The 27,960-nt window shown below is 40.4% G+C and overlaps 1 protein-coding gene across 5 annotated transcripts in view; it reads left to right on the forward strand.

The window, feature by feature from the left end:
- The window catches only part of CEP350 (centrosomal protein 350), a 72,583-nt gene that overhangs the window by 8,631 nt on the left and 35,992 nt on the right, over positions 1 to 27,960 (forward strand). For 3 of the 5 annotated variants that reach the window (XM_039730198.1, XM_039730197.1, XM_039730195.1), the window contains exons 2-20: positions 4,142 to 4,227; positions 5,840 to 5,883; positions 6,892 to 7,006; positions 7,621 to 7,753; positions 8,769 to 9,355; positions 9,866 to 9,976; positions 12,353 to 12,466; positions 15,679 to 15,822; positions 16,612 to 17,267; positions 17,616 to 17,737; positions 19,073 to 20,124; positions 20,745 to 20,898; positions 22,060 to 22,223; positions 23,126 to 23,315; positions 24,625 to 24,845; positions 24,949 to 25,112; positions 25,800 to 25,910; positions 26,154 to 26,285; positions 27,767 to 27,891. In XM_039730198.1, the coding sequence (XP_039586132.1) occupies positions 4,155 to 4,227; positions 5,840 to 5,883; positions 6,892 to 7,006; positions 7,621 to 7,753; positions 8,769 to 9,355; positions 9,866 to 9,976; positions 12,353 to 12,466; positions 15,679 to 15,822; positions 16,612 to 17,267; positions 17,616 to 17,737; positions 19,073 to 20,124; positions 20,745 to 20,898; positions 22,060 to 22,223; positions 23,126 to 23,315; positions 24,625 to 24,845; positions 24,949 to 25,112; positions 25,800 to 25,910; positions 26,154 to 26,285; positions 27,767 to 27,891 (4,412 nt within the window). In that variant the 5' untranslated portion in view covers positions 4,142 to 4,154. Of the gene's footprint in view, positions 1 to 1,002; positions 1,024 to 4,139; positions 4,228 to 5,839; positions 5,884 to 6,891; positions 7,007 to 7,620; positions 7,754 to 8,768; positions 9,356 to 9,865; positions 9,977 to 12,352; positions 12,467 to 15,678; positions 15,823 to 16,611; positions 17,268 to 17,615; positions 17,738 to 19,072; positions 20,125 to 20,744; positions 20,899 to 22,059; positions 22,224 to 23,125; positions 23,316 to 24,624; positions 24,846 to 24,948; positions 25,113 to 25,799; positions 25,911 to 26,153; positions 26,286 to 27,766; positions 27,892 to 27,960 lie in introns of those variants that run through there. The other 2 variants (XM_039730196.1, XM_039730199.1) reach the window with 2 other exon arrangements.

Raw genomic sequence — 27,960 nt, forward strand, 5'->3', positions numbered from 1 at the left:
AAAACTTCCCAATTGGACCAATGCACAAATTTTCTTACCAAGTCTGTGCTACTGAGGAAAAAAAAAAACCTTAAAACCTTACCAAGGATCTTTGAAAAACTTCCCAATTGGACCAATGCACAAGTTTATTCTCTTTCTTTTTGCTGCTCTCTGTGCCAGTTCTTGAAAAGTTCATCTCATTTCTCTTACCTTCCTAGCTTTCTCATTCTCTTCCATTTTTTATCCTGCTTCTCTCACAATTTTCTTTCTGTTTTTCCCAGTCTTGTTTTTAAACTCTTCACATTTTTATGTATCTTTGCTAAGCATATTCTGCTTTCATATCTCCCACTTTTTGTAAAATGCTGTGCTCTTAACTGTGTTGACCCCTTGATTTGCTGTGTGTTGTACATTTCAGTGCCATCCTTGGTACGTTTCCTATTAAATGTGTGGGTTTCTCATGTTCCTTTTTTACATGGCAGTGGTTTTCTCTTTGTTTCTATTTCCTCCTTTCTGGTGCTTTCTCATTCATTTTCTGATCTGTCAGTTCTCTTCAGTGTCTTCTTGTAGGAACAGTGTTTGTAGAAGAGAGTGGTTGTCAGGTCCTGTATCCATTCCCCTTCCAGTTCCTTCCAGGATTTGGAGTGTATTGTTTCCTGTTGTGTTTCCTCTTAGGTCCTCATCTGTAGCAGTTCTGCTGTGCCTTTTCTTGAGTATTTTTATTTTTTGGACATGTGAATAGAGAATGAGATGAGCACTTGATGTGAGACTGAAACATCAGAACACAGTGGTGTTTGTATCTCAGTCACTCACCCCAGGAGGGGCTTGGCAAGGCAGCCTTGAGTGGACCTGAGTGGGATGTCTGTGTCTGCAGGGAGCAGTCCAATAACCACCCATTAGTTCTGTTGATTCTGCAGTCTTCCACATTTTTTCCAACAATCTTAAGATTCTCAGAGCCTTATGCAGCCTGCAGATAACCTTGTGCCATCAGTGCTGTCTCCTCAGAAGTTCTTTGGCATTTCATCTTTTGAGCTCATTCTCTTTAAGGTCAGTATTAAATAGAGATGGTGATTTAGTTTAGCAGAACGAGATCTCTTTGAAGCAGTCATTTCAGAATGATTTTATTTTTTATGTATTTTATGTGAAAGTTTTTTATGGGACTTTGAGACAACTTTTGTATTGATGGAAAATGCATTTTAAAACTAATTTAAATTTCCTTCATGTAAGTTTTGTTTAGTATTATTCTCTGATCAATACTCATTTAATTGTATTTTAGTGTTTAACTGGTCTATTACCCTGCATACAAGTCCTATAAACAGACACGGTAACTGTGTCTGGACTTATTTCTTTTTTATTCCCCACCCCTTTCTGTACTCCTGGTAGCATTAAAGAATCTTCTCTGTCTGGTTGAACTTTTTGCAGAGGCAGGGTATTGAATTGTACAAATATTTGTGTATTTGTTGTTGTTTTTTTAATAGAGTGCTGCTTGTTCATGTCAGTTGTAGCAATAGAGAGAAGTTACTTTAGTAATAGGTAGGAGTTAAAAGTTTATGGGAATCAACATAATTTATTTGTATGTAGGTTTTGAAAAGCTCATAAATTTCTCCCACCCTTCCAAAGGATTGGGAGGGGAACACCTAAACCCCAAACCCTGAGAGTCATGATTACATCAGGACTGAAAATTCCTGCAGTGTTGCCTTCCTGAAGCTGTAGACAGCTCCAGAGTGCTTGGTTCTGACTTTTTTTTTGTTTTTTTTCTTCAATCAGCAGCAGCCTGAGTTAAGCAGAACTGCTCAGTGTGAAATCTCCGGGGCTGCTCTAGAGCCAGGAAGGGCCAAACTTTACACTTGGAGCTGGTACTGCAGGTGTGCCTCAGGATAAGCACAGCAAGATGCTTTCTGATTTCTCCCCAGCTTGGAGAAGAGATGGAATGGGCTTTTACTGAGGGGCATTGGAGACTTTTGAAGGAGTTGGGGTAGAATTATTGATCACTGGTGATCATACACCTGTGGGAATACCCCAGTGTCTGTTACACTCTGTACAGGGTGCACTATATAAGGTGCTCTCTGAAGTTTTTCACTGTCTGAATGAGTTCTGTTCAGCTCAGGTAAAGGACAGGCAGTTTTTAGTGTCAGGATGAAAGCTATTAACAAGCAATTTCAGATTGTTTAATCTGGTACTTTTCATGTAGATTTAAGGAGTACACAGAGTGTGTTACAATTCTACATTTACAGGGCTTCCTAAAATAAAAAGAAATTATAGTTCCTAATTAAGTATTCTTATCTATACTAATAATTTTAATGATAAGAATAAATCCCAAGCAATTATATGAAGATGAATACTTAATCCTTTAATAGATGTTTGCTTGTCCAGAAGTTATCCAATGCTAAATTTACATACTGAGTAGGTTTTGTTACATGAGTGTTTGGGCAAGAAACTGATACTGGTATGATACAGTACTTTCAGCAGTTCTCTATGGAAAATTCCCTCATTTTTATTAATATTTCTTTTCTGCATTTCAAGCCCAGCAGCTCTTTTCTCCAGTGATGGAGAGGATCAGCTGGATGATTTCCAGGGCAGGGCAGTGCTGTGATTTACAGCGTGGATGATGTGAGGCACAGAGTGCTGTTCTGCATGAATGAGCTCTTCAGCACCTGTCCTAGAAGCAGAATTTTCTAACTAGACTTGGCTTAATGCCCATAGCTATTGGATACTTAAAAACTTAACACACCCACCTTCCTTTCTAGAATTTCTGAATTATTGTGGGCTTGTGTTTCTGTACCTGCATATATAAGCTTACATGCCTTTTCCTTACTCTGTCAAACACTTACTTAAACTCATCAAAAAAAGTCACAACTAAAGGTGTTTTGAGGACCTGTGTTGTTATTGATAGTTTTTCTTGGGGCATAAGAGCAGTTTTTTGAGATAACTTACTGCAGTAAATACAGGATATATGACTGAATGAACTCATCAAAAAAAGTCACAACTAAAAGTGTTTTGAGGACCTGTGTTGTTATTATTGATAGTTTTTCTTGGGGCTTAAGAGCAGTTTTTTGAGATAACTTACTGCAGTAAATACAGGATATATGACTGAATGTGAGACCAAACTTTACTGCTGGTCACTGTGAGTATCCTTAAGACCATAAATGATAAAAATCCTTGTCACAAAATCTATGGGCAAAAATCTATTTCAGTAAGTAGTGGATTGTGTTACTTTTGGCCTACTTTTACCAGAAGATTGATCTTTATATTTGATTGCTTTTTTATGTGGCATACAGTGTAGAGAAGTAAGAGCAAAAGAAATTTTCAGTAATTAAAAAGTAAGGAAAATGACATTTGGGAGTTCATGAAAGAAGAGAGAGGAGAATGTGCTTTTATGACTCCTTCAGAGGTCTGGAACTTCCTGTTGGAATTCTGTGGTCACCTGATTTTTGCTTTCCATAACAGAAGTGTTGTCAGTGTGTTATGAAGACAGCTCACTAAGCATGTGCTGAGTTATTTTTTTGTTGTGTGGTTGTTGGGGTTTTTTTCCTTTTTTTCTTTATAAAAACTGCATTGGTGATAGTGGCTGGGAGTTCACACTAATTTTAGATTCACTCTGAGTCTTAACTACAAAGTTCACAGGAAAACAATGGTGGCACCACCTTGTCTTTTTTTTCCTGGCTGTGCTGTCCTGCCATGCAGTTCTGCTGTGCCTTTTCCTTTTGCAGAGGTTGGTGACACATTCATTGTGTCCCTGCTGGAGTTGGGTATTTTCCCCAAGCACTTACAGGTCCAAGCCATGTGGTGCTGTCTCTGTTACTGAATTGTGTGTTCAGTATTCCAGTGTGGACTTCTTCAGACTTGCTGCAATACTTGTTACTCTGATCTAAATTGCATCGACCTCTGGGCTTCCTTTTATCAAGTTAATGTTTCTTGATGACAGAGAACCAAATCAAACCCTTCTTTATCCATGGAATTACGTGGTTTCTGCAGGAAGCTGTGACCACATCTGTGATTTCATGCTGATTATCTGACCTTGTTCATGATGAAGGTTTGAAGTCATCAGATGAGGTAGACATTCATCATAAGGTTATGTTCTCTTTAGACTAAGATACATTTGCTTTTCCTTTATGTCTCTTTGATTCTTACAGGACTCATTTTAGGTAATTTTTTTGGTTTTTAGGTAAATTGACACGATGTGGAGCAACAAGTCTAATGAGGTGCCTCTACAAAATCCGAGGCATAACCAAAGCAAGGATTCTACCAGAGGTAAGGGTTTTCTCTGTTCTGCTGCCTTGTTTTGGGAGATATTTTGTCATGAGTTGTTTGAAACTTTGGGGAATTGTTCCAGAAAGCTTTCTCATGCCTCAGTTTAGGAGCTAAGAGCATGTGTTCTGTGGCTTCCTTTTTGCCGATAGCAGTTTTGTACTCTGATCTCTGGAGTATTTGCTGATCTGCATTAGCAGTTGCCAGCCTGGGATCTGGTTGCCAAGATGGCACAGAGACAGGTTTTCTTTAAGTGCTGTAGAGGAGGAGCAGTGCAGGAGCAGAAATTGGGAACTGTTGGCTCTTGAAGGAAGTGAGGAAGAGCCTCTGACAGTTGCTCAGTTCGAGTGGTGGAGACACTTGAGTAGCAACAGTGCATCTCTGCTAGGATGACTTGTACAGCACTTCTGTCTCCCTTAGCTGGAGAAATCATTTAGTTTTTTACTGTTATGTTTACTGTAATTTAGGAAAGGAGGGGGCAGAAAAATTTTTAAATGACAGTACTTCCCTGAAAATATTTTCCCTGAAAGGAAGAAAGGTCTCATCTGTAGAGCAACTGAGTCGTGTGCTAAGCCTGTGGTTGGAGATCGATCATATGATCTCCAGGATGACAAAACTGGACTCCAGAAGTTGTTTTGAAAGCAGAGGAAAATTCTTACTTTATCTGTAGGAGAACATTATTGCTGATTATTTCCTGTGGTATGGTCAGTTTCTTTTAAAATTGCCTACTTTTTGAAGCTGTGGTGTGCTGTGGACAAGAAGCACTATCTGTAGAATCCAAAGCAAAGTTGTTTCTGTGCTGCTTCCCTAACCCTTCCTTTGTGTTACTGCTTCTTGCCTGAAATGAAACTGGAATTTTTTTTACTATGAGAAAGAGATTATTTCTTTTAACTCTCTGTTATTACTACTCTCTGTGGTTCTGACACATGGATGTTGTGTTTTATAAACCATTAGATTGTGAGAACCATTAGAAAACAAAAGAGGGGAACTGAGGAAGTAAATATTTATAGAGGGAAACACTACTACATCCTCCTGAGCTCAATTGCTTATAGAGTAGGTGCTGTCTGTTTAGATTAAAAGGCTTGGGTTAGTACCTCGTGCTTGTTCACAAACATTATTTCTGTTTTGTTTGTAGGGTGTACAGTTCAGAAAGATTACTGTTCATAATTCTGCCCTTCGGAGCTTGGGTTTTGAGTAGAGTCTTTCAGTGACCATGTATTCATGCTTAGTTTACTGAAGAAGAAAATGGAAGGGGGAAAAAAAAGGTAGTTAAAATGTAGTATGATAGAAAAATATAAAGTATTTATGTTGGGGTAGATAACCAGCTTCATTTTGTCTTCTAAACATCTCCATATGTGGTGGATTTGATTTCAGGTGTCATCAGGCATTCAACCTAACTTAGTAAACTCATAATGTGTTACATTAAATACTTTATAGCTTTGCTAAGATGAACCTTGACTGATAACTGTCTTTCATAGAGGAGATTTACAGATGGGAGCTGTGTTGTAAAAAGAACTTTATTAGCCAGAGCATGAAAGTTGTTTTGAAGCAACATTTTCTTTCATTGTTTTCATGTACTAATGAGAAATTAATTTCTTTGTTTCTGCCCTGGAAGATCTAACTGCAGCATGGGCTTCTTTTTCTCAGACTAAGGCTGCTGTAAGTAATTTTTTTTTTTTTTTACTTTTTTTATTCCTTTAGGATTGTTTGGTTTGGGTTTTGGTTTGGTTTTTTTTTTTTTAAGGCTGCTGTAAGTAATTTTTTTTCTACTTTTTTGTTCCTTTGGGATTGTTTGGTTTGGGTTTTGTTTTGGTTTTTTTTTTTTTTTACTCATTTTCAAATCAGTTAGTGGCTATAAAAGCTTTTACCAAATTATTTTACTCAGTCTTTGTCTCTTCAACAAGTTGTGAATAGCACAAAGCCATTGGAGTATGTAACATTACTGTATTTTGGAAAAAGTTTTCTGCACACAAGGACACACTTTTGCCACAGCAAACTTAATACCTTTTTATTTAACAAAGTGGTGATGTCACATTTTTCTGAAAACTTGGAAAAATAGCTTTCCCCTGCTTACTCAAACCAATCAGATACTAGGGCAACACCAGTGTATTTAATAATTGTCCATTCTGAGCATTGGGGTTGCTTTATTTCTGTGGGAATTAACATAAGATGATGTAGTTGTTTCTAAAACCTGGCTTCAGTGAGGCCAAGCAGTTTGGGTTTGCATGGAATGCAGCTCTTTCCCATAGCCTTGTCCCTCTTTTTTCTCAGTAGCTGAGCATCAGTGTGGGGTTTTACATGTGGAATTTGTATCATGCTTCATTTATAAGGCAGTATTAAAGAATTTTTTCCAAGTGGAATTAATATTTTATTCAGGCTAAGCATTAAGTCTCTGAATGGCATGCTATTAATTTTTTCAAAACAGCCTATTTAAGGGAACAAAACTATGCAACAAAACCTAATTTAGATAATCTTATTAAACAAAACTTAATAGTAGTTTCTGACCATAAGATCATACAGTTTTACAGCATCAGCCTTGTGAAGTTGCTCTTGCCTGCAGTTTGACTCATTGTGAAAAAGGAAAAATTTGTCATGTTCAGGGGGAAATGAAAATATAGCTTAAAAATAGAAAACAGTGTTCTAATTTGCATTATCTTCCAATTCTAGCTACGTCATATAGAGAACAAATTGGAAATAGCTCCCAGCAGCACGGCTGTGTTCGATTCAGTCATGGATGCCAAGAAGCCCTCTGCTAGTGCCAGCAGGAAGAGCAGCAGGAAGGGTATGTATTATTGAGGAGAGAACGTGTCAGGCAGCATAAAGCCACTGCATTCTGGGAAAGCTTGGGTTCTCCCTGCCCCCAGCTTGTCTCCTGTCTGTGGTCTTTATTCCTGGGACTCTAATTGCCCAGAAGAAACTGATGTTTCCTTCCCTGAGCTTGGGCAGGAGAGTGTTCTATCCCACTCTCTTGGTTAGAGGGGGTGACAGGGCTTGCCCCACGCAGTGCTTATCCCACTCTGACAGGAAGTTTGATAAATCTGGTGCTTCTGTTATCTGACTGAAGGAGAGCATTTGCTTATAGGAAATAATCCCTCATTTTGTATACCAAGAGCATTCTGGTGGTGTGCTACTGAAGAACAGACAGATCGACCTCTAGTGGCAACACTGCCAACTTCACAGATTTAATTACTTATAATTAATCTTCAAGCATTATTGTCTCTCTTTAATATGGTCATTGATTCAAGGCTTACTGCCTTGCTCCTAGTTGTTGAGATCAGCTTGTTGAAAGAGAGAGCTGCTCAAACCCAAGAAACACTTATGTCAATGATTGAGCCCCAGGAGCTTTCTCTTTCTGGAGAGGTGGATGCATGGAGCATTCTTTGTGTTCTGCTTCAGGTTCCCGCTCCTCCAGCCAAAATAAATCAAGCAAGGAGAAGTCCTCACGCAGCCCTCTTCGAGCAACCACTCTGGAAAGCAACGTGAAAAAATGCAGTCGTGTGGAATTCCGTGAGCCATTGGCTTCATACAGGTCAGTGCTGGGACAGCTGGCTATTGAACAAAAACATGCTAAGATAAGATTTAAGCTAACAGTGGTGTTTTTGACACCTCCTTAAAAATTGGTTTGCTTTCTTCCATCACCTACCCACATGACAGTATGTGTTGTTGGACTTTGTAGTAAATATTACAAATTTATTTTTTATTCAGTGAATATGAGTTTAAAGTCAACTGTTTTGAAATGGGGCCAGGTCATCAAGTGGTGTGACTGTGGCATTAGTGACCTGGTTGGTTTGATAGGTATTTAGTTTCAGTGATAAGAAACAAAAGGAGTGCTTCCTCACTTTTTTCCAGCTTTGTTTCATTAGTTCTTTAGCATATGTTTCCAAATGTGTTACCAAGACAACGTGGAGCAAGAGTAGTACTACAGGTAGTACTAAAGTTACATTCCATTTTTGTGAATGTGAGAAACTCATACTAGAGCAGCTTCTCATGGAACAAAAGTGGTACAGAACACAGAAGAGGCCATAGAACAGGATTATTATCCTGACATTGAAGTTCTGGTCTCTTTTTCCATTACTTGAGTCAGCTTTGAGGTGGTCCTCCTTGTGGCATGTGACAGGGGTCAATTGACCCCTGATTTGGGTCAGTTTTGTTAATTGAATAGCTCATGTACTAATTATGCTTCTCTTAAGTTCTATACTTGTTATTTAAGACTTTTCTCTTTTAAATTAAAGGGTGACATTACTGCTTGCTGATTTTCTAGTCTTCAACGTTATATATAGTTCTTTTCAGACAGAGAGTGCAACAAATGAAATTTTGAACATAAATCTCCTTCTGTTTCATCAGACTTGCACTATTAAATGTGAGGTGGTCAGACTTAAAAAGAACTTGCCTTTGAAGTGGAGCCAGGGTAGAGGAAGTCATTCATTTAGTTGATGAATGTGCTGATTGCTGAGGTTGAAGGTCCTACATTTGTGTTTCTGATGGTGATTTTTCCCCCCCTTCTGTAACATCAGGGATTTACATAGTTCTCTGTCTTACCACAGTTCTAGCCAGCTTGAGGCCAAGCAGCTGCTATCTAGCTTGGAGCTGAGTGAAGCAGAAGGGAAGAGTGAACTCCCAGGCTGCCTGGCACACGAGCGGGACGAGCGGGACCGGCACAGCAGAGCCCTGGACAGCCCCTTCCCTTCTGCTGCAGACCAGACCATCGTGAGGTACCTCAATGACCGGCCAACAATCAACGCCTTGCACACTAACGAGCCATTTCCTAGGCTTGCAGCACTTTCAAGACTGGAAGAAGAAAAAAACAGTGGCTCCAGGGGGGATGAAAGTAGCTCTAGAGCTTCTCAGAGTATCACATCCCAGGACAGTGAACTGAAAGTGTCTTCCCCTTCTGCCACGAGTATCTGCAGTGCTCACAGGCTGGAAATCCTGAAGCAGCGGCAGCACGATGCCAAGTTGGAGAAGCTGAAGGAGAGGATCCGAAAGCAGTGGGAGCATTCTGAGGAGCTCAGTGGCAGAGGGCAGCACGTGGGGTATGCTGAGCAACCTGTTGTGGTCACTAACGTGGAGAACACGGTGACTCCCAAGGTCAGGAAGGTGACAGCCGTGCCTGCTGCTCCATCATACAGAGGTATGGAGGTGCAGATCCCCTCCCTGCTGGGTGTTTGGGATGAGGGAGCAGAGCTCAATCCACTGAGCAACATTTCAAACCCTGGACCTGGCTCATAGCTCTCTTTGGGCAATATGGGAGTGCATGGTTTGATCATAGATCACAAGTAAAAAGAAATTCTTGCTAAATTACTGAAGTGTGAATTCCTTTGAAGTTTTTCCTGCCTCTTAGAATTACTAGAAAAAGAAGCTCACTGGTCTTTGGGTTAATTGCAGTAATTTTTTTTATGCTCTCAGAGTTTAGTAACATTGTATTGATTGAAAAAGCATTTTTAATAATCTTTTTCTCATCCCTTCTGCTATTTTTCAACTGCTAGCAAGTGACAGACTGGTATATTGCTTTCTTCTAATTTAGCATTAGAAATTCACATAGTTACTTTTTTACTTGGCAGTTTCCCATCCCTTCCACTCTAACAAAGCTGTATTTACATGTTATGGAGTTATTTTGAAGTCTTGAATTGTTTCCTTTCAGGTTTCAATCCTGCTGAAACAAGGATTCGCACTGCAGATGGAAAGATCTGGCATGCAGACGAGTTTCGTATCGGTCGGGACCTTTACAGAGATATTGCACTCCAGTTAAAAGGTGAGCCACAAGTGGAATTGATTAAGCCACAAAACTTTCTCTAAGAAGCAGAGAAATATATTTTGTGCAAGTGTAGAAAGTCATGGGAAGAAAAAATTGAAGGAATGGGTGTTGAATATATTGTAATTCTCTCCATGGGAGGAATAATTTACTGAACACTAAAACAACTACAAAATTAGTCCTTCTCCCAGTTCTCTCATTCAAATACTTCTAATAAAAAAACAGTTCTGAAAAGAATGCTAAGTAATGGCATTTCTTTGAAACAGGAAAAAAGAAAGTCTACATTAGAATAACTTTTGTTTAATTTTGTGGCTTTTTATACAGGTTTGCATGAATGAGTGCAATTTCCTGGTTAAAAGGACAAAACCCACTTTTAGTTTCTGTTTTCAAATGTACTGCTCCAAGACACAATCTTTATTCATTTTCCACTCTGAAAAACTGCAATACCATTGGCAGCTCTTTTCTCTGGGTGAGCTGGAGTAGGAGCCCAAGTGCTTTTTTAATTTGCTAGGCTGGTTACAGTGAAGTGCTGTAGGCTTGAATTGCCTCTGACTGAGCTGGGGGAGTGGGAAGAGATCAGGTGAATGAAATGGAAGGAAATGGAAAATAAAAACCCCAGAGAACCTTTTGCAGTAAGAGCTTACTTTTTAAGAATAACTTCTCTTTGCTCAAAACATTTAAGACTAAAGGAAAATGCATTGACATTTAAATCTGTAGGTATCTGTGTGGTAATAAACCAATTTGTCTTTTTTCCTTGTACAACTCAATAAGTTACTGAGGACTTTTTATGGAATCACTCATAAAAAAATTGTTCAGAAAGAAAATATGCTGTTTTTCAGTAACTTATTTTGCAGATACACTATTCAGATCAGTCTGTGAAATTAATGCCAAATTTCCACTGGTTTTTAATCTGCACTAGCATTTTTTTTTAACGTTTGGCAAGCATAACAAGCTGTTTGTAGAAATTCAAATATTTTTTAAAGCTTTGTTGTAGAGCTCCAATTAAAAGGCATTTGGATCATGTGTCCAGTGCCTACAAAAGGAAGGAGCTGTGTGTGTGTTGATCCACACTTCTGTCCTGATGCCATGTGTAGAACAGCTGTTGTGGAACGTGTCTCCTTTCTGAGCTGAAAAGATTATACTGAATAGCTGATGGCTAGTAAACAAACACTGGTGCTGCACATAATATGTACTGTAAATGTATTTTTAGGTTGTCAGATTATCTATCCATGTGTTACTCTGTATTAAATTTACACCATGTGGTGTTTTGGGTGTGTACAGTCAGTTGTATCAGAACTGTTCTTTGCTCTCTAGTGCTGAAATAATCTGTTATATCTCTAATATCTACAGCAGCACTGTTCTTTCCAACAAAGAGATTTTTATGTACAAGCATAGACCATACAGGATGTCTTCATCTTTGCATAGCAGTTAGGTTAAAGGATATTGTATGGACCCCAAGTTTCCAGTAATTTTGTCTTAAAGATGTTCAGGATTTGCCATACTAGAAGAAAATTGCTGTAATGGGAGCAGGGTGAGAAGCAGCCTGTACTTTGCTGGAGTCAGGAAAGGGCAGTGACTGGGATGTTAACTTTCTGCAAATGCAATCACTGAGGCTTGTGGTACTCAGTGCATTGATTGTATTACCTGCTCTTGTCAGCCTTAAAGGCAGCTAGAAAGTTTGTAAGGAAAGGGTGCTAAGGGTGAGAAAGACTCTAAAAATTCCATTCTTATATCTTTGAAATATGACCTCCTGTTCTGCCTCTGATGCTTCCTATGGACATCCATCAGAGAGTAGATTCACATGAAATTAGGGGCTGTGAATGTTTGCATTGGCATCTAAATAAAGCTTCAGATCTGTCCATAGAGGGGGTTGCATCTTGTTTTTTTATCTGATCCCATTCTTTAATGAGGAGGAACCAGAAAACAGTGGTAACAGTGGCCACCGAGTTCCTGATGTGCTGAGTGTGCTGTCATGCATTAAAGTGGAAGCAGCAGCCCTTGTGTTCAGGAACTACATGTCCTTGTGGAACATTAGAGCAGTAAAATGTAGTATCTGTAGCAGAAGAGAACCAACAGTTGTTTATATTAAACTGCCAGCATTCCTTTTAGAATTGAAAGTTAACTTTGTAAATATATGTGATGGCCTTGCTGTGGCTTCATTGCCTTCCAGTGCATAGGTAAACAGACCTTGATTCAAAATTCTGTGAGGATTTTAAAGTGCTGGACTGGAAGTCATTGATCTGGGGGTATAATCTGGGAAAGTCAGTGAATTCTATTGTGTTTCTCTGAGTTCTGGTTTTTCAAATGCTGAAGCAAGCTTGTTATTCTATGTTCTCCCCTGTGGGATATCACTTAACAGCTTTTGTTTGTTTTTAGAGGATTCAACAGTGAAAGGAAAATCCAGTGAGAGAAACAAAGAGAAGAAAGCTACAAGACCAGTGCGGAAGGTGCAAAAACTGACGCGATTGTCAAGTCCAGAGTCCAAACAAGGTGACTATTTCTGCTGTAGAGGGAGGATTGTTACATGTCCTTCAGAGATGAGTTTTGTCTCAAGAAAGAAAAACAAAAGTGTATTCCTTTAAAAGCCTTCTTAGATGTGCAACAGTGCTGTTGTGGTGAATTTGTGTGCTGTGCTGCATTGGGGGTTGTGTATGGTTTTGTTGTTGGCCGGTGGCTTTGTGCACTTTTTTGTGGTTTATTTTAATTTTTTGCCTTTCCACTTGCTGTGTGCACCTTGAGGAAACTGCTGCAGAGTGTGAGTTTCTTGTGGGGAGGGGTATCCTTAGGTACCCATCAGGGTAATGTAGACAAAAACAAGCAGTAGCCCTGCTCTGTATCCTGTCTCTGTTTGGCCTGTGACAAAGCTGGTTAAAGCCTGACCTATGGCTCAGTCAGCAATGCTGAGACATGATATTAAAATCAAGTTGCTTTCCTGTCAGGTGAGGAGGGGCTGCAGTCAAAGGTGTTCTCTTGGATGGTTTCTCGGTGGGGAAGCAGAGAACAGCATGCTCCTGTTTTTTCACTGGTTGTTGTTCTTCCATGTTTCAAGTTGTTGCTATTCTACACCTTCAGTTCTGGCTTTTTCAGTTGGTGAAAGAATTTAAACACACATTCCCTGAGTAGTCTTCCAAATCTTGGTATTTTTAAATAAATGTTTATTTCTTTTACCAACTGATAACTTTTCCCCACTGTTGTCTGACAATTCCACTGATTGTTAAATACAATTTAATTATTTGAAGAAGATGATGCAAGCAGGTTTCTCTAGAGCAGTGCCTTAGAGAAGAAAATAAAATTAAACGTGTGGAATTCTGACAGTGCTACTTAGTTTTCCAGTTGTGTGAATCTTTGATATTGGCAGCAAAAGAATTAGGAAGACTTTCAGATATGCTTTGTATTTGGTTTTAGTTTTTATATAAAGTGAGTAACTATGGCTGCAATCACACACAGAGCAATTTCTTTTCTTTAAATATATGCAAGTTTAGGCTTGTAATCTGTAAACATTAAAAAAAAAAGGCAACTTTAAAAATTATTACAAAGGATTTTTAGAGAGTGAATATGTGCTTCTTCATGCTGTAAATCCTGCTTATGAATATTTTGTGGTAAGGAATACTAATACTTGAAGTGATAAGCATGGATTGGCTCCCTCCTATGCTGATCAATCCATAGTTAAGGAATCACACTCATCTGTCTTATATATTTATGACAGTTCCAAGTGAGGGAGGAACACAGGACAGCCCAGACAATCCCACCCTGTGCCTGAGAGTGTTGTCCAAACCCTTCTTGAGCTCCATCAGTCTTGGGACTGTGGCCAGTTCCCTGGGGAGCCTGTTCAGTGCCCAAACACCCTCTGAATGAAGAATCTTTTCCTAATATCCAACCTAACCCTGCTCTGACACAACTTCAGGCCATTCCCTTGGGTCCTGTCACTGGACACTGTCCTGTCTCCTCCATGGAGGGGAGATCAGTGCCCACTTCTCTGCTTTCCCTTGTGAGGAAATCCTCTGTGCCCTCAAGGGAGCCAACAGCTGTAAGCTCCATCCCCTCCATTACATACAAAGCCACCCCCTGTTGGAATGGATTAAATGGGTGGAAAATGATGGCCTGAACTCCCTGGAAGATAAGAACCAGCTCTAAGTGTCACGTCCATGCTAGTCCATCCTCCTCCAGCCATTGCAGTGAGGAACTGCTTGCCATGGCCAAGGCTATTGATAGCCATGGCTCGTGTTCTGCCCCGTTGCCGTGTTTCAGTCAAACAGCTGACTGGAGGTGGAAGGTGACACTCTGCACTGGCTCTCTAAACACACACAGAACTGATGTGAGAACAGTGAGTTGTGCAGGAGAACCCCCTTGGCTGATGGCTCTGTTTCACAGAGGCTTGTAGTGACATGTTTCAAGTGACAGCTCTTTTATAAAATACTGGATAATTTACAATGCAGGCAAGGAGTTCTGCCTGCAGAGGGTTGAGTAGAGGCCTGCAGACTTTCTAGGTTAAAATAACAACAAGAAATGGGGTTGGAAACTGAGTACTGGGATTGCCAAAGCAATCTGTGCAGGATTTATTATTTATTCTGCTGTGCAGGATTTCACTTGACATTGTTGGTATCCTGTCATCAGAGTGCTCTTGGGCCCAGTACAGTGCCTTTTTTGTTTGGCTGTGGTGATCTCATGCTGCAGTAGCTGGGTTTCTTTAGGCAGAGTACTTGGAGGTAGAGCCTGAAATGGAATTGTTAAAAATCAACTGCAAATTATATATTCAATTAAGTGCTTTTCTGGCAATTAAATACCCCTGAAAGGTCTGATTAATTTACAGATCATTAATTATCTGGATTACCTAAACAAATTTTCTTTTTTATACTGTGTTTTTCTCCAAAGCACTTTTAAGACCATTATTAAAAAACAAAATATTAGTATTGGAAGTTAGTGTGTTGAAAGGTGAGTTGTATAAACCTATCACTTAATCTGCCCAATATTAGGTAAAGATGCCACCATAACCCGTTGTTATAATTTAATTATATGTAAGATGATAAAATAATCCTAGAATATTTTGGTTTGGCTTCTGTCACCTGTAGGGTATTTTGTCCTTGAATTAAGTATCCACTAATAGGGTTTATTCTTAACTGCTTTTGGTGCTGGAACAGAAGTCCCAGCTAAGGGACAGTGAGTTAGCATTGGTGTAAAACATCTGCTGCTTGATATTTTTTAACCTCCTCACAAGACATATCTCACCAATTAATTATTTGTAAAAGCCTTTCAAGTAGTTTTTAGTAGGTTTTTTCCTAGAGTATTAGCTAATATTATTTTGATAGGAAGCTTAAGGGGCTTTTATAGATCACCTTTATTTTGTTCCTCTTATTACAACAATTTAGTTGCTTTTATGTTTTTATTTCTTGTTTTTAATTTTGAGTGGTGGTGAGCAGCTCTAGAAATATTACCCCTGTCCCTAGTAAGGCTTGTTTCTGTATTTTACACCTGCATAACCCATTCTTCTCTTTTAAATCAGTTTTTGTAGGGCTTTAATGTGCTGCAGTGTGTTTTGGGTGTTGCACTGGGACATCAGTGTTCTGGCTGTTTGTGTAACTGCAGCTGTACCACTAATGCAGAATTAAATGGTGCAGAAATGATGAATGGCTGCAATGATACTTCTTTCTGATCCCAGGGCAAATCCTCTAGAGCTTGGCTTTTGTTTATTCTTTATTTTGAAGGTGGAAACTATGTGATAAGTGCATCGTCCTGGCGGGAGGGACAAAAGCTGGTAAAAAAGATCCTGGGTCCAGCTCCCAGAATAGAACAGGACAGGAGAGCTGTATCCAGTGACAGAACAGGCCGAGACAGAGCTGCCAAGTCTGGTAAGTTGTTCTTTTATCAATGGACTAACTTAGTTTTACTTTATTATATAACACTGCATGTCTGCAGACTAGAGCAGACTTCTGAGATAGAGTTTCTTATCAAAATTGCTCCTATTTTTAACCTGGAATTTGAGGGAGATGTGGGAAAATTTAGCTCACAGCCATGGTTGGGCCACATAACCTCTGTTCCTGGGTGCATTGTGGACTTTTTTTGGTGTCATGGTCCCTGCACATGGGACTTGAGGTGTGGCATGTGCTGCAAGGGTGCTTAGGGTATTGGAAAAGATGAGATATAGGCTGCAACCAAAAAAATCCACCACCTGCAATCTGTCTTTGCCTCTTGAAGCCAGTGGGGAAAGGAATGGCTAGCAGTGGTCCACAGGCCAGATGAATTTTTCAAGTGTGCTGTACATAATCCATAAGCTGTGATTGAGCATCCCAGTTTAACAGATGTGGTTCTTCCAGATGCAGTCTAATGTCATCCATGTGCATCATAAATATTTATTGATTCCTCCACCAGCCTTTTTCAGAATTTATCCAGAATCTCAGCCAGGATAAATGAGGCATGCTGAGAACTGCTGTGCTTCTTATGCCTGTGAGGTGGTGAGGCTGGTGAGAGTAGAAAGGGTGTGGGCTCAGTGTGAGCAAGGGCTGCCACATTCAGACTGTGACACCAGATGAAGCAAAGACATGTTTACAGCAAGATCTGCACTCCTCCCTCATCCTTCTTTTTGCAGCTGTTTCCCAAATTTGATTGTTACCTGACATATTTGACATCTCATTCTTCAGCAGGCTGCATTGGAAGGACAGGTTCTGATTCTAGACTGGATATTACACATAAAAGCTCTTCAAGAAGTTCTGAAAGGTCCAGAAGTAAAGTTAGGTCTGAGACCAATGTGAGAAAACTGGAAGCTGCTCTTCCAGATGATAACCAAGAAGATCATGCCTCTGTAAACAAGGATTTCCTGCCCGTGGAGATACGTGGAATTCTTGATGACCTGCAGTTGGATTCCATGAGTACAAAGCAAGAGACAGATGCGGAAAAACAGAATCAAAAATGTGTTTTGCCTGCTCAAACTCAGAGGAGCCACAGTCCAACCAAAAGGAAACCAGACAAGGTAGCAGCCAGTGAGGAGCCTCAGGTGATCTCTAAGAAACGCCACTACGACAGCGATGAGGTTCGGCAGTACATCATCAGGCAGCAGGAGGAGAGGAGGAAGAAGCAGAATGAAGAGAAGAAAGCACAAAAGGAGGCAACAGAACAGAAGAACAAAAGGCTCCAAGAGCTCTACAGAAAGCAGAAGGAGGCTGTTACTAAAGTGAAGAATGTGCCTCCTCCTGAGCCTTCAGCAGCCAAACGGTTACAGGAAACCTATTCCAAATTCTTGCTGGAGCAAACACTTTTAGAAGAGCCACCTCAGCTGCCTACAGTGCAGGAAACACAGGTACAGCTGATTCACTAACTTAAGGTCTTGCAGTTGTTTGCAGGAATAGGAGCTTGTATGTTTAGGGAGGTTGTGCCTTGTGCAGTTCTGGTAGTTATCAGTTAAGGAAAAAGAGCAAATCAAAATGTGTAGCTTTGCTTAAACAGAGTGATTTCAGTGTACAGCCTCTTTGCTAGTGGCTGCTTTTTGGCCCAGCAAGGCCTGCTAGAAAGTTGACTGAAAATCATCTTTCTATTTTAAAGAGAAGCTGAATTCTGGATATTAGCTTTTTCAGTTGTAATGAGGCAAGAGCTCCTAAACTTTGACATACTTTTGAAAATGCATTTTTCTGGTTGTCTTCATCTCTAGCCCAGACCTGGTTATCAACCATCTGGGGAATCTGACAAAGAAAACAAGGCTCAAGAGCGTCCTCCGAGTGCATCTTCCAGCAGTGACATGTCCCTTTCAGAACCACAGCTGCCACTACTGAGGTGAGCAAATGGGGCCTTGGGGAAGAGAGGAAAGTGCTCCTGCTTTCATCTCTGAGAGGAGAAAATAGCCTTGGCTCTTGAGTTCCTGTTCCAGTGACAGTAATTGTCTTTATGTCAGATGGGGCTTTGGGGGAAAGAGGAAAGTGCTCCTGTTTTTAGAAAGAAAATAGCATTGGCTCTTGAGTTCCTGTTCCAGTGACAGTAATTGTCTTTATGTCAATTACAGCATTTTTCTCAGTAAAGAGGAAGCTGATGCAGGAAACCATATGAAAATTTTGGCTATGGCCGATTTGCCAGTGTGCAAATAAAGTGAATAGTGGTTGCTGATAATGTTTTGTTGACATCAGTGGGATGTGTATTTCATATTGGGACACTCTTATTTCCTCTGCCATTGCCATTGGGCAAAATCATATGAATGTATTTGTTGATTTTTCTTACTTGATTTGCCCAGTGTTGCTGTTTGATCTGTTGTCTTGGATTCAGCATTAGTTACTCTCTATGAAGTACCAAACACCTCAGCTTCTGCTTGGAACTAGCCTTTCCCTCTTTCTTTTCCTCCAGCTTTCCCAACTTTGGATTGTTCAGTGTATTATCGAAGTTTTCTTATTGCAAGTCAAGATGCCTGACCAAACACTTAGATTTAAGGAACTAAAAATCCTGAAGTTTCTTGGTTATCCTTAAATCCTGTTGTGCAACTGTCTTCATTTTTAACTACATAATGAATGTCTGCTTCCCAAATGTATACTTGCTTCAGTATGTGTACTCTGACTTAGTAAGTGCAGTGAGACCTGTCTCCTTTCTAGAAAAGTTCCAGGAAGCTCACTGGGAATGCCATGTACTACTGTGTGTAGAACAAAAACCTAAACCGTGTGGTAAATGCTGTTAGTGTAACATCATAAAGAAAAAATGTAATTGCTAATAGTAGAGGAGAGAGGACTGCATAAGGTATTCAGAGACCCTCATAGTCATCAAAGAAGTTTTTTTGGGGAACTTTCGAGATGCTCTGGACATGGGCAGGTAATAAGGAAAAAAAAATTCTCCCTTTTGGAGTCCGGAAGTTTTTGGAGAAGACTGCTGACAGTGAAAAACCTCAGCTTGTTACAACCCTGAAACAAAGAGTACACCATCAATGGCATTTCAGATTTGGGAGATGCTGTGTTGTTTGGTTTGTTGGTTTTTTTACTAAATAACATTGTGTTTACTGTCCCGTTCCCCGCCCCTCTGATTCCACCAAAAAGTATTTTGTCCTGAAATGAAATCTGTGGCAACAATGCTTTAATCTAAGACATCAATACTCGTGTAAATCATCAACTAAATGTTGACTTTTCATTTCAGGAGCGATCTGATGGAGCCTCCATGGGTGCAGCCAGACAGGTTGAGCCCAAGAGTCCAGCTCCCCCACCCACAAGCTCTCTTGGGCTCAAGTGGAGGCCCTTGTTCCCAGCCCTGGAGTCTGGAGCAGATGGACCTTCTGTCAAAGGAGTGTGATGCCATGTTGGCAGGCAGGAGGAGCCATTCTGCCCCTGTGGGGTCCCTGATGCCTCAGCTGTACCTGAATTCATCTGCTGCACAGGAAAACCTCTTGGTAAAACCTTCTGCCAGCCAGTATAAGAGCAAATTAGATCGCCTTGAAGCTTTGAAAGCTACAGCTGCTTCCCTTTCTAGCAGGATTGAAACTGAAGCCAAAAAGTTGGCTGGTGCTGGTATCAACTATGGAACCACGTGGAACTCAGAATTTGTGCAAGAAAACCAGGATGAGGGACGGTGGGCAAAGGCTGTGAGCCCTCCTGTGAGGGAGGAAAATGAAAATACTTTTTCAGCCAGAATTCAAAGGATGTTGGGTGCTTGTGTGTCTCATACAACCTTTGATGACAGCCTTCCTGGGGTAGGCAACCTTAGTGAGTTTAAAAAGCTCCCTGAGACCATCAGACCTCTTACTGATGTAATCAGCCTTGGATTGAGGTCTCCTGCTGCCAACAGGCATGAAGGGATCCTGGGACACTTATCCAAGAGGCAGATGGACTCCCCAGGGCGTGAGAGCCAGGCATGTCCTCTGAGCAAAGCTGCTACTCCTCACGAGTCCAGCATTGACTCCATCAGCGAAGGGCCTCTCCTCAGTGATGAAAACCTCTCTGAAGAGGAAGGAGACCAGCACAAGCAGCTGCCACTGAAGATGTTGGAGACATTAAAAGAGAAGGATTTTTGCATTCGGGAGAGAAATGCTTTTGAGCCCATAAAGGAGTTTCAGAAAGCAGCTGAGAGGTACTCCCCACTTTTCACTCAGACAAATGATGCACACAGCAAGGGCCCCTGGGAGGAACTGGCCAAGGGAAGTCCCCACAGTGTCATCAACATCTTTGCAAAGAATTACCAACTTCATGGAAAAGGTAAAAATGGAAACATTTTTTAAAGCTCTTGGAAATTGCTATTTTCCTAGTCCTAATGCTCCATGTACTTCATACTTCACAATTAAGGAATGTACTTTTAGAGGTCTCAAATATGAATTTGTGTAAGATGTCATTTATAGCTGTCCCATGCAGGATGCCTTTTTATTTTCATTTTTTGTACAAATGTATTCCTCTTTTTATGAGTACTTTGTCTCTGCCCTGGAGCTCCTCATTCTGAGGAGGAATGTTTTCTGAGATGTTGATTTTTGTCTTGTGTTTTTTCTCAATTCTTTTTACCTTCATATTATTTTATTTAAAATGATTACACGAAATTTTTCACAGATGACTCTACTCTAAAGCACTGTGCTCTTCAGGAATGTTTTGGTTGGAGTATGTAAATGAAGTAAAGAACTCAATAATTTACAAAAAGAGGTAGACTCTGCTTGTTATGTTGTGTTAAAACTGCCATGGCACAGCTGTACTGCTGTTCTGATGATTTTGTGGTTGAAAGGAAGTTGTTGTAACTCATGCTTGGGGGCATTTAAATTCCTCTTACCTACTTGATGTATGTTTGTATTTGTTATAATTTTTGTCCTCTCCCTTGTCTCCCCACACCTCAGTGTTTGAAGAAAGGCTGAACGGAGGCTCTGCCCCGTTGCGCCCTCTGCTCCCTGCCATGAGCCCTCCGGAGAGCGTGGCTTCTTACGAGGATGACTTTGCCTCATCCCAGGGAAGCAGCACTTTAACAGACAAGAAGATTTCACGTGACCTCAGGTAACTGTGTCAGACTTCCTAGATAAATAAAAATGCAGAATTCAAGAGAAAATAGTTAATACAAGACTTAATTCATAATATGCTGGATATCTTTTCTGCCGTGCTGTACTGTACTAGTTGAAGTGATGAAATACTTTCTTAGGACCTTGCAGTTAATAAAACAGCCAGCACAGTTCAGGTGGAGTCAAGTGTTCCTATTCCAGAGTCCAGTATTCCTGTTCTCTGTCTAATTTTTGCTGTTCTTTAGCCTGGACAGGTAGCTTTAGACAAAATTCTTTTCCTTTGAAGTCTGGTGAAAATTAGTTCTCTGACTTGTGTGGCTGCAATAGTGCTCAGTTGGGTAGTCGTGTAATTCAGAAAAAATAGAAAAGTTATTTTAAGTCTGAAAATGCCTTCAGTACTTCAAAACTTCGTGGTTAATCTCTAATTGCTTTCAGTAAGCATTTGTCAGTGCTTAGTAATGGATACATAAACTGTCTGTAAGAATTTTTAAAAGCTTTTGTTCAGATTAAAATTTGAAGACTGTAGATCCTAGATTCCCCATGTCTACTACATGGCTTCCTGAATTTTCCAAGACCCTCTTTTTTGTAATGAGCTATATTTATGTCTTTTGGGCACCTTGGGGAAGGCCACAAGTGTGTTTGTACCCGTGATACTTCAGAAGAAAAGAAGTTAAATGGCACTTTGCACACTGAAAATGATTCTTTCTGATTAAAACTTCTTTCTTCTGCTGGTATTATTTAGTGTATGATGCACTGGCATGTCTTTTTTAATCCTTTATTGAAAATTGCTGTTATTTCTGGCAGCTGATATCTGTATGCCCAGAGATTATGTGAAATGCAGTCACATTTTGAGTCAGTCTTATGTTGTTCAGGTTTGTAGTCAAATAGGTCTTAAGAGTTAAAATTGGACAGGACAGCTGTTATCCATCTTTTAGTGTTCCATATTATTGGAAGCATGTTCCAGTGTGTTCAATATCATATCAAACTTCCCAATGCCTTAGCTGTCATAGCTTTTAACCTCAAAACCAATGCTTTTCTAGGTGAGCTGAGTAGTGCACTTTAGTCATCTGTCTCAAATTCCAAGTGTGGTCGTTTCCTTGTGCACAGTGTAACATGGGAGCTGGAGGTCCTTAATCACCATCACTGTGCTCCTTTCTAGCATTGGTGGCAGCAGTAATTCAAGCATTCAGGAGGAAATTCCCAGTAGGAAGTCTCCCCTTGAGGCTCGCCCTGTGGAGCTTGGTTCTCAGCACTCGTCTGCGCCCCGCTCTGCAGCGTCTTCCCGCTCCTCTGCTTCCTCCAAAAAGAGGGGGAAAAAGGAAAGTAAGTGCAATACTTGGCTGTGGAGGATCCTTTTTTATGAAGGCTTTTCTTGTTAGGAAAATTGCAGTACTACATATCTGGAAGCTGTAATCTAATACTGATAGAATGATTGATTTATTTCTCCAGTGATTCCTTCTTAGATTCTTTTCAACTCTGGTTATTTTCTAACCTTAAAATACAGTCATTTAAAGTTGGATAAGCAAGAGGTTGTTAACAGCATTGAAAAGTTTCCTTAACCAGCTTTCTAATAAATAAGTTAATTTTAATATTGTGTGGGAACTAACCTTAGATTCTGTACTGAGAAAATGCCAATAAGCTTCTGAGTTAGGGTTATGTTTGTGAAGGTGACAGCAATTTTGCCTGAATGCCTTGTCTTTGGATCACAGTTAGTTTTCATTGGGGCACGAATTAATAATTACATTGGTTTTGGGCCCATAAAGGTACATTACAAAGGCCTGAAGAAACTTAAGGCTTGGTGCACCCATAGTATATAAGCAATGGTTAAAAAAAAAGCTAGGTTTTAAGCCAATAGAAACATGACAAAAATAGGATTAGGCATTCTGAATTATCTCTCTTGCTATTTTTTCAAAGTTCTTTACCTTTCCCCCAAAAAGCTAGGCTGTGTTCTGATTATTAGTAGTGAATCAAGTATGAATTTTCCTTATTTAAACTGATAGTGTGCTGAAATGAAAGCTGAGTGACAGTTTTGGCAGTGAACACAATGTATAGAAGAGAACCTAATTGCCAATTCCACATTTCTTGCTTGTTGATTTTATAGACTTCTAACTCAAAGGCTGCTTTTATCAGGGAAAAACTTCTCAATTCATTTTTTTGGGGCTTGTGATGCTAAGGTATTCACATGTAGAACCAAATAAACTTTTGACACTGTTGTTGCTTCTTAGGGTTGGATGCTTTCAATGGAAGCTCTCACCACTTTTCTGTGGAAGAAGATAAAATACTGTCTGAATTAGAGAGGGGATCCCAGCAGGCTAAGAAATCCTTATTGAGTAGCAGAATTTCTAATAAAGAGCATGAGCAGAACCCAGATACAGACAGCACACTGGAAAACTTGTCTGCACACTCCCTGATGAGGTAACAGGAATGTTATGAGACTTTATGCAAATATAATGATGCTTGGTGATGTTACTGGCTGTGTCTTTGGGTATGCAGAAGGGAAATAACAGAAATGGCCAAATGTTAGTAGGATGTGCATGCAGAAAACATTTCTCCCCTGTACTTTAAATATGAAACCTGGTGTCCTGTCATGTTCAGTACCTTAAGCATTGAAATATAGTTTTTGTTTCCCTCATCTGGAAAAGGTCAGTTAGGGATGTTTATTCAACCTGTGCAGTCACCTTTCTTTTGTCAGTAGATACAAAGACAATTTTGGCTGTACTTGTGTTCAGCCAGTACTCACAAAGTCTGTCCAGCTCTGTGAGTGGATGCCTTTTGAGTGATGAACCCATGCCTGGAAAAGAGTGTATTAAAAAAAGAAACATATGCTTTCTGTTGCCATCTCTTTATGTCTAGCTAAAAATGCAATTTTTCTGCTAATTTTCCAATTAAGGTGGTTCTGAAACACTCGGTTTTCACTGCACTTTTTTCTAAAAAGCATCAAACAATTTGAGTGATCTCTCATTCTGTGTTGGTTTAGAGCAGTTCTGAGGTATTGGCTTCTATTGGTGACTGTTGCTGACATCCAGGATTGGGTTTGAAAGGTCCTTTGACCTCCTAAGATGTGCCAAGTAAAGCAGAATGTCTTCCCAAAGGATTTAAACTGCCACTGTTAATCCTCTTCAACCTAATAAAATTGAAATAGTAAATTTAAGAAGCATCTCTATAATTTTCTTTATTTTAAAAAGAAATGTGTTTTCTCAAAAAGTGTTACCATAGTATCTTAAGAGTTGTTCAAGTCTTGTTTTGGTCTCCACTGCATTTTAGGAGAGAGATCAAGATTCAAGACAGTGGCTTGTCACAATCAGTTGCATCCATGTGCTGATAGTAGACTGTTCACTTTTCAAAATACAGGTGCAGATAATTGCATCCTGACTTTCTCATGCCAGGCTCCTAACAGGAGGCACTGAAGCTGCTTGTCTGGTCATGTAGAACATGAAGATACTGTGTTAGGTTTTTTTTTTAATTAATGTGTTTGTGTATGTGCTAACTAGGGGAAAAATAGAGTGCTCTAGAAATTTAACTCTGAACTGGGATTTAGGGACAAAACCTATCTTGTGAGGCCATTTCCTGAAGATAGACTGGGCCTGTACAAACTGAACAGAATGTGCCCTTTGCATGGATCTATTTGTGTGTAGGAATGGAAGAACAAGGCTATTCCTTCATTTTATCAAATGGCTGGACTAGGAGAATTATTGACTCCTTTTGGTTTTTGTTTCACTGTCAGTTTCTCAGACAAAGGAAGACCCCAGAAGACACCAACTTCTTCCCCATCTTCTGGCTCCCAGAAAGTGTTGCAGTTGGATTCTGTAGGCAATACAGCAGAAAGAGTCAAGTCACCTGCTGGCTTTTCTGGAGGTCCAGCCCCAGGGCTGAAGCCAAACGTGGCCTTCCCTGACGCGGGCCTGGGAAGCAGCAGGTCTGCAGCAGGAGCAGCCTCAGCGAGCGGTGAGCGTTTGGAAAAACCATGCTGGTGCCAGAGCAGTACAGCATTTTTCCTTGAGTTTCTGGTGTGGGGCAGTGAGGGTGAGCAGTGTTTGTTGCCCTGCAGGGTGCATGCGCTTCTCCCCCGCGGGGCTGCAGCACCGGCTGTCAGCAGAGCTGAGCTACCTGAGCGCTCTCGAGGAGTCCGTGCGGCAGCTCTCGGATCTGGAGCGGGTACGAGGCATTTCCCTTGCCCAGCAGGAGAGTGTTTCTTTGGCTCAGATTCTCAAGGTAATGGGGAAATAAGTCTTAACCTTTCTGGGTTTTTTCTTCTGTTGTTTGTTTGCAAAAAAATTAATCAAGTTAGGGCAAGTTAAGCTTTTGTTAGCAGTGCAGAGAAATCGTAATGGCATGATGGGGCATCTCTGATAATGGCCATTTTTTAGGATGAATGTCTGTTATCTGTCTTATTTTAAGGTGACAGGAATAGCTACTTCCTTATTTTAAGGAAGCAGCTACTCTGGAATATGTGTTGTTAATATACTCTTAGCTGGAATCACTGTTTTGGTTGTATTCCTTGTTTTGGTTGTGTTCCTCAGATAAAAGCATGATTGTTTACTTTTATTGATGTTGAGTTCCAGTGCCACGCAGTGTAGTTGTTCGGGCTGGATGATTTGTTTTATTCCACAAATACAATATTTTTAGCTGAAGTTTCCTTATGTTGACAAGATTGTTTATTCTATTTTGTTGAATTAATTGATCTCCTAAACTCCTTTCTGCACTGTGGTGGAAGAGTATGGAGAATGTGCATTGCCTCAAAAAGAAAGAGGGTCAGTGAGTTAAAAACTCTGTTTCAGCAGAAGAGACACCCCCAGCAGAGTAGATCCATATCTTTAAGAAGGTTGAAACCAATGGCTGAAGGAAATCACATCTTTACGTTTAGCTTGCATGGTTAAAACTTGTTTTCCTGATCTGTAGGCACAGCAGCAGCGCCATGAGCGGGACTTGGCTCTTTGGAAAATCAAGGCTGAACAAGAAGCTCTAGAATGTCAGAGACAACTGGAAGAGGCAAGGCAGAAGGCAGCTCAGGTAAGGCTGCCTTTCAAAATACAGAGTGTGTAAGAGGCAAAATGTTGTAAGTAAATCCATGCCTACAGGTGTTCTTAATTTGAACCTGTGAACCTATGGAAGTACCAAAAGGGTTTAATACAGCTAAAAGAAGCTCTCAGGGGCCTGTTTCAAACTTTTTTCTGCCAGATTTTGAGAAATAAATCTATAGTTACTACAGCCAGGCCATTTTGAAGAACTGAACTGTCTGTGTTTTCTGCCTAGGTCCATGCAGAGTCTCTGCAGCAGCTGGTGCAGTCCCGGCAAGAGGCTGGGCAGGAGCCCCCGTGCAAGGCTGCAGCCAAGCAGGCAGAACCTGCACTGCTCTCTACAGATGCAACTCACCAGCTCCGTGAGGTGAGGCCACAGGGAGAGAAAAAAGCTATTTTGCTACTGTGAATACTTTTTTGCCTTTTTCTGTTTGGTGTCATTCTTGATACAACTTCTTCACTTTCATAACATGACAAATGATAGGACTTCAAAAGAGCTGCTCTGGCATCGTTACTTAGAAGTCAATCAGCAGCCTTAAATCCCTGTTCCATATTCTTAAGATCTTCCAGTTAATGACCTGTTAAGAAGTTTGTTCTTCCAGGACAGATTGATGACAGTGAACATAGCATCTTCAGTTTGTAAGAGTTGCTTTCCATCAAGAATTGATCCTATATCTGTTTCATCTGCAAATTGAATTAGAAAAGCAAAGAATTGCAATTTTGCTTACTGCTGAAGGTAGAACAACAACAAATAAAATTTTTAAAAAAGGAGAAGGGAGAACCTTCAGCAAAGCTCTTGACTTGGTACAGAGTTTGAAGTTTCCTCATTTTGAATCTCTTTGTTTTTCTTCTGCTATACAGAATGTTTATTAGTTTTCAGGTTTTTATATCGGTTTATGAGTTTTTATACTTCTTGTTTCCAGTATGTAGCAGCCACTTCAAACATGGATAAGGAACACAGTAACCAAGAAATGCTCTTAGTCCATCACAGTTTAGAAACCACTGTGACTGTGGGTCAGTATTATGGGATGGAGTGCAAAAGGCTGATGAGTGTGAGCAGAACTGTTTCTTCACAGCTTGCGCACATGTTGGTGCTCGCCAAGGCTGGTTTTATGATGAGTAATGGAACTGTAGAATAATACTGATGTACTTCTTCTGGGCTCTGCCAAATATGTGAAGTTGAAATAATTTTTGAGTAGACAGGATTGGGTTAAAGGAGCACAAAAGCTCAGACACCTCAAACAGATGCAGTGTATTGGTCATTGACAGTAGATAGTGAAGTCTTGGATAAAGACAAGGAAACATTTGTAGTTTACAGAGCTGAAGTGGGTGGAAACCACTTAAGAAACAATTGAGAAGAAACAGGAAAGACAGCTTTTATTTGGTGTAGGGTTTTAACCTCTTCAGGTTTTGATTGGGGTTTGAAGTCTGAGCATAAGAGGTGCTGGTGAAGAGGCTGATGGGGATGACCTGGTCACTGATGCTGGGTCAGCAGAGTAGCTTTTCCATCTCTGTTCACAAGTGACTCCAGGTACTCAGTTGAGCAGCCATTTCTTTTAACTGGAATGCAGCAGTGGGAACATCTGTCACCAATGTGCTGGGAATATTTTTGAATGTACACTGTAATTTATTATGTGTAAAGGAATGGAGTATGGAGGAATATATATTCACAGAGCAGTATGCACCTTTACCACCAGAAGTGACTTGCATTGTTACCAACCATTGTAACCCCACGTCTCACACAGTGTTATAAATCACTAAATTGCCTGCCAGAATGATTATTCTCTCTTCCAGAAGCAGTTTGGTGCTGATAAGCTCACTGTGTTCCCATGTTTTTGCTGTACTCAGGTGACAGAGTTGGCACGGGACACTGTCAGTGCCCCAGCTGCTCCAGGCTCCGCCTTGCCTGACCACCAGCGGCAGCACCACTCAGACTTCATGAAGCAGCTCAGGGCCCGAGCTGACACAAACAGGTTTGGCTGAATGTTTCACATCTTGGGAGTGGGGAAGTAAGATTTGTTAGGTTTTGCTTCATCTGTTCT

Source organism: Passer montanus, unplaced genomic scaffold (genome assembly GCF_014805655.1).
Source record: "Passer montanus isolate IOZ18808 unplaced genomic scaffold, ASM1480565v1 scaffold71, whole genome shotgun sequence".
Classification (NCBI taxonomy): Eukaryota; Metazoa; Chordata; class Aves; order Passeriformes; family Passeridae; genus Passer; species Passer montanus.